The sequence below is a fragment of the Gekko japonicus genome, unplaced genomic scaffold, assembly GCF_001447785.1.
Source record: "Gekko japonicus isolate JY-2015 unplaced genomic scaffold, Gekko_japonicus_V1.1 scaffold1421, whole genome shotgun sequence".
NCBI classification, from domain to species: domain Eukaryota; kingdom Metazoa; phylum Chordata; class Lepidosauria; order Squamata; family Gekkonidae; genus Gekko; species Gekko japonicus.
Genome location: NW_015170928.1, coordinates 259,663 through 265,918, shown reverse-complemented (window position 1 = coordinate 265,918; position 6,256 = coordinate 259,663). Strand labels below are relative to the sequence as shown.

The following is a 6,256-nucleotide window of genomic DNA, read 5'->3' as shown; positions in this document are numbered from 1 at the left end:
GGAAGGAAGGAAGATAGATAGATAGATAGATAGATAGATAGATAGATAGATAGATAGATAGATAGATAGATAGATAGATAGATAGATGATGGATGGATGGATGGATGGATGGATGTCAGGGGGTGTGGCATATGCAAATAAGTTATGCTAATGAGCTCCTGCACCTCTTTTTCTAGGAAATGACCCCGCTGGTAGCACTTCAAAAATTAAACTCTGTATTTAGAATCTCTGCAGCTTTTAGTCCTTCCTGCAAATTTGAATTTCCCAGTTCATAAAACTTTGTTGAAAAGTAAGCTTGACATGATTGTACAGATCTCCATGACAATTTTTTTGGCACAGTATTTTAGTGACACACACACACACACATGTATTCCTGCACACAATGCACATATGTGCTGCTGTGCATGGTGTTTTACTGATGCAAGCGTGCGCATTCCAGCACATGGGGTGGGGAACACATCACGTCAAAAGAATTCTGATTCAACCCAGCGTACAATCACATCAAGGTTGGCTGTAGGTTAGGGTTGTATCCATGGACTTGGTGCACATCAATAATGCAGATGTGTATAAATGGAAACCTGCGCATGCATGCACCCTCTACAAATTTCGGAAAGAAGAAAACCCCCAGAACAATGGAGAATTCCTAACATTGCTAATGCATCAGAAACGAAGGCAGATACTTTGGATCTTCAAAATCAGTGCAGAAACTTAAATGCAGAGGATTTCAGAAGCTGCCCCCTCACCCAGCTATGATAAAAGCAAGCTGGAATGTGCTTTGCGACCTGCCTGAATCGAGCAATTAAAAAAGGTGAAGGTGTGTAATATTCAGAGAGAGAGAGAGAAAGAGAGAGAGAGAGAGAGTTCCTAAGCCAACTTTTCCCCAGCTTTGCAACTGAAATGACAGACATGTGTAGCAACAAATCAAACGCCGGCTTAGCAGCCGTTGGCCTTCCCCAAATTGTGGGGGGCCTTTTTCATCTTTTTAAAAAGTGCCACATGCATTTGCCAGCTAATTTGTCACCTGATTAATTAAAGGGGGAATAGACACCCTTTCTTTTTTAAAAGGGCAAAAATGAACTGCAGATATTGCAGGGGGGGGTGTTGTTCCTTGATGACATCATGGGGCAATGCCAGTCAGCACCCTCCTTCTCCGTGAAATCTGCCGAGCCATTTCATTCCCCCCCCAGTGCTTGACCCTGGAGAGGAATTTTGGTGTGGCTGTGCAAAAGGCACTTCCTGAACACCCCTTTTGCTCATCCAATGTGACATGTGACTTTACCCACCTGCCGATGTTCCCTCTAACCTTTCCCCCCCTACTGAGTCTAGCAGTTCACATCCAGAGCAGAACAGAACTGCTGTAATCTTCAAATGAGCAATGTAAGACCGTGCACAGCTCCAGACTGCTGCCGAGCGGGGCTTCCTGTGTTAATGAGCGGCCGCTCATGCACATTGCTTAGAGGGGACACTGCCACTTGCCTTTCTTACCCAGCATCCTTTAGTATGAGGTGATAAACAGCAGCTTGGGAATTGAGCTGAGTGTTTTATGCTAGTGGACATCCCATAATTTTTCAGGATCCTTCCATTTCTCTCTGGAGAAATCAGCAGTCCTGGGCTCCTACAGAAGGTTAAAGGTCTTGCCTGTTCTACAAGTCTGTTATTGGCTTTGTACCATTTTAAGTGTTGCAGCTGCCCCCAGCAAAGAAGCATGGGAGTTGTAGTTTGGTAAAAGTTCTGAGAATTCCCTGGAACGGATCCGAAGGGTCATCCCTTGGAAGACCACAGATCCCAAGGGTTTCCTAGGACAGCAAGAGAGTGTTAGGGGAAATAAACCAAGACCGATTTCCCACAAGCAACTATGCCGCCCTCACTCTTCCCTTTTCCCCGATTGCATTCGTAAATTTCTCACTACTTGCTGCGAAGCCATGTTTTGACCCACAGCATCCCCCGATTTCCCCCGCGTCTTTGCCAGTGTTCCCTCTAAGCTGAGTTAGTGTGAGCTAGCTCACAGTTTTTCAGCCTCCGGCTCACACATTTTTTGTTTTAGCTCAGGAAGGATGGCTCCAGAGCAAGCTAATTTATGCACTAGCCATATTGCTTGCTCACAACTTTAATGCCAGTAGCTCACAAAGTAGAATTTTTGCTCACAAGACCCCACAGCTTAGCGGGAACATTCACGATCCTTGTTTTTTGAGATCGTGAAGACTCAGGGGATGCTGCGGCTCAAAATGCGGCTGTGCAGCCAGTAGTGGGAAACTGACGAATTCAATCAGGGGAAAGGGAATGGCGAGGGCGGCACAGCTGCTTGTGGGAAAACGGTCCTGGTTTATTTCCCCTAACACTCTCTTGCTGTCCTAGGAAACCCTTGGAATGGCGGTGCAGCTGCTTGTGGGAAATCGGCACAGGTTAAGTCTGTAGCATGTTGTGTTGCAAGAGGCAAAGAAAGAAACCTGACTTGGAGAACTGGACCCCCCAAACCTGGATTTGTAAGGCTTGATGTCATACATCCAGCAGAACTAGGTAGGAGAATCCCAGAGCGATGGAATGAACTGTACCATTTTCAAATTCAACTTCCTGCAAGTAGAAAACTAGCATCACAGTGAGAAGAAGACAAAAGAACCCTGAAGAGCTAGATTTCTGCTTTTAGGGAGGTATTTTGTTTTGCTTTTTTAAAATAAAGGAATTATTTAAAATGGCACTGTCTGACGTGGTACAGTCCTCGCTACCAAGTCATTCTATTGCAAGTGCAAACTGGGCCTAAGTCCAGTAATTCACCTTCCCCAGCCTTCCCTGATGATAGCTGACGTACCACTGTGAACGGCAATGACCGGCCGATGATGCTGAGTGAAGCTGGTCAGCCGAGGCGATGAATCCTGCGGTGACGGGCTGTTGAAAGGAGACTTGTCCATGTCCTTTTTGATAGTCGGGGAGATGCCTGGGTGCGGAGGGAAATCAAAGGAGAATTTGTTCGTCACTAACAAATTTGATTCTGTCGACAAAGCGATAGCAGAAGATCAGAGTGCCGGTATTCATATCCAGTCTGGCCACTCTAGAGGCCTCCCCCTGTGAATGCTCACAAGGAACAGGTATTCCAAGGTAGACTACCTTTGAACATGGATGCTCCATTTAAGTACCATTACATTTATTTAAGCAAATCATCAATAGAAATCGATAGCCCTCTGCTCCACGAATGTGTATCTGTTTTTGCTCTTGCCATAAAGACACAGCTGATTTATTTATTTATTATTTATAAATTAGATTGATAACCCGCCCTCCCCGCTACGCGGGCTCAGGGCGGCTCACAACAGGCACAAGCCTACACATAAAACAGTTTAAAACCATAAAATCATTACTACTGCACATCACAACACATCACAACAAGTGCTCTAGCTGTTCCGATCAGTTCTTCCACAAGATGACGACACAAGATGATACATTTGCTCAATGCTCTTAGTTCGACGCGACACACTGCCATTCTTTCTTCCCCAGGGCCAGGCATATTAAGCGACACACCCCTAATGTAGCCAATCCTCCAAGAGCTTACAGTAGCTCCTGTAAGAAGAGCTCTGTAAGCTCTCGGAGGATTGGCTACATTAGGGGGTGTGGCCTAATATGCAAAGGAGTTCCTGCTACAAAAAGAGCCCTGCGGGAGATGGAACATATCGATGGTACAATAGTGGCGACCCCATAGGGTTTTCAAGGCAAGAGACATTCGCAGATGGTTTGCCATTGTCTGCCTCTGCATCGCAACCCTGGGCTTCCTTGGTGGTCTCTCACCTAGCCTAGCCAGGACCAACCCTGCTTAACTTCCAAGATCTGACAAGACTAGGCTAGCCTGGGCTACCCACATCAGGGATGAACATGTATATAACAGCTTGGTGTCGTGGTTAAGTGTGCGGACTCTAATCTGGGAGAACCGGGTTCGATTCCCCACTCCTCCACTTGCACCTGCTGGATGACCTTGGGCAAGCCACAGTTCTGGCACAGCTGTTATTGGAAAAGAGCCGTTTCTGTCAAGAGCTCTCTCAGCCAATGTTCCCTCTAAGCTGTGAAGTCCTGTGAGCAAAAATTCTACTTTGTGAGCTACTGGCAATAAAGTTGTGAGCAAGTAATTTGGCTGCTGCATAAATTAGTTTGCTCTGGAGCCCTCCTTACTGAGCTAAGATAAAAATGTGTGAGCCGGAGGCTAAAAAACTGTGAGCTAGCTCACACTAACTCAGCTTAGAGGGAACAGTGCTCTCAGCCCCACCGACCTCACAGGGTGTCTGTTGTGGGGAGGGGGAGGGGGAGGGAAAGGAGTCTGTAAGCCGCTCTGAGACTCCTTTGGGTAGTGAAGGGCGGGGTATAAATCCAATATGTTCTCCTTTTCAAAAGCTTCCAAGATCGAGGCTGTCGCGACACCGTATGGCAGTGAGTTCCACAAGATAGTCAATGCCTCCACACAGGACAATTTAGAAGTTGGACATTCCACAAGTTGGGATTATTAAGAGGTGATTGTTGGTCGTGAAAAGACATTATTTCTGCTAGAGAGGTTATTGTGACACGGCGGGAACAGGCGGCGTGCGGGGCAGAAGGGGTTAATCTCCTCCCTCCTCCTCCTCCCCACCACTCCCCCTCCCACCATCAATTTATCTGGGCCAGTCAGCTGAAGCAATGCCACTAAAGGGTTTAGTCCCTTCTCAGACGCTCGTTTAGGAGGATTTTATAGAACATCCCGTACAGGATTGAAACTAACCCTTTCCTGCACGGCCTCTGAGTATGCCCGTGCTCAGGGGAGGAAAGTTGGAGCCCCAATTACTGACAGATAGCGCTAGCGACAGATTTCTAGGCAGAATGTAGTTTAGGGCTATCGTTATGATTATCATCATCATCAACATTACCATCATTATCATTATTATACTATAATACGTGTTGTTATTAATAATAGTCGTAGTAGACATACTTGTTCTTAGCCAAAAAGCTGTGAGGCGGTATTAAGAATAGCAACAATGCAAAAACTATTCATTTCTGTAGATGGGTCATCATCGTATTAATCTGTCTGTAGTGGTAGAAAAGAGCAAGAGTCCAAAAGAAGAAGAGGAAGAGGAAGAAGAAGAGGAGGAGGAGGAGGAGGAGATTGGATTTATACCCCGCCCTTCACTCCCCAAAGGAGTCTCAGAGCGGCTTACAAACTCCTTTCCCTTCCCCTCCCCACAACAGACACCCTGGGAGGTAGGTGGGGCTGAGAGAGCTCTGACAGAAACGGCTCTTGAGAGAACAGCTCTGAGAGAACTATGGCTTGCCCAAGGTCATCCATCCGCTGCAAGCGGAGGAGGAATGGGCAATCAAACCCGGTCGTCCCCGATTAGAGTCTGTACACTTAACCACGACACCAAACCGGCTACACTACACCAGTAGCACCTTAAAGACTCGCAAAACATGTGGCGCTCCCTCTAAGCTGTGGAGTCTTGTGAGCAAAAATTCTGCTTTGTGAGCTACCGGCATTAAAGTTGTGAGCGAGCGATCTGGCTGCTGCATAAATCAGTTTGCTCTGGAGGCGTCCTTCCTGAGCGAAGGCAAAAATCAGTGAGCCGGAGGGTAAAAAACTGTGAGCTGGCTCACACTAACTCAGCTTAGGGGGAACACTGGTGGCAGGGGGGGAGCTTTTGTGGTGAGTCACTGCTCGCTTCTTCAGATAAGCGGGGACTCACGAAAGCTCATCCCTCGCCACATATTTTGTTAGTCCTTAAGGTGTTACTGGACTCTTGCTCTTTTCTACAGCATTCTTTTATAAAGCACTTTTAGACTGTTCGGAGTGCCTCGGCCTTGTTATCGTAATGACCCATACAACCATCCCAGCAAGGCAGGCCACGTGATGATCGCCACAAGATAAGGGGTCTGTGACAATCGGGAAGGGGAAGGGGAATAAATTATTGGGAAGCTGCCTTCTCCCTCACTGAACTCTCCTGAGGTACTCTCAGTTCCTCAGGCCTCGGGGACAGATATCCTGATCTCCTTCTGTCCCCCACCCCACCCACCCCCACCCCTTAACTGATTCTCAGCTGTACTCAAAATTCTCAGGGCAACGTTCAGTTTTTCCCGAGGCACCGGAGGAGGTGGCCATTGTCTTCTTTTTTAAAAAATTGAACCATTATGATTTTTCGGCACCCGCATCCCTGAGTGAGCAGAAACCCTGACTTTTATCTGTGGGTGGCCCCATTTTGTGGCCTTTGTGTTAGGCGCTCTATCAGCCAGTTTTCTATTTGACGGAATGAGGCGG

The 6,256-nt window shown here is 47.1% G+C and overlaps 1 protein-coding gene across 1 annotated transcript in view; it reads right to left on the bottom strand.

Annotated features, from left to right (window-relative positions):
• The window catches only part of NFIC (nuclear factor I/C (CCAAT-binding transcription factor)), a 133,394-nt gene that overhangs the window by 24,672 nt on the left and 102,466 nt on the right, over nucleotides 1-6,256 (bottom strand). The window contains exon 7 of the mRNA XM_015418817.1: nucleotides 2,807-2,932. Within this exon, the coding sequence (XP_015274303.1) occupies nucleotides 2,807-2,932 (126 nt within the window). The remainder of the gene's footprint in view (nucleotides 1-2,806; nucleotides 2,933-6,256) is intronic.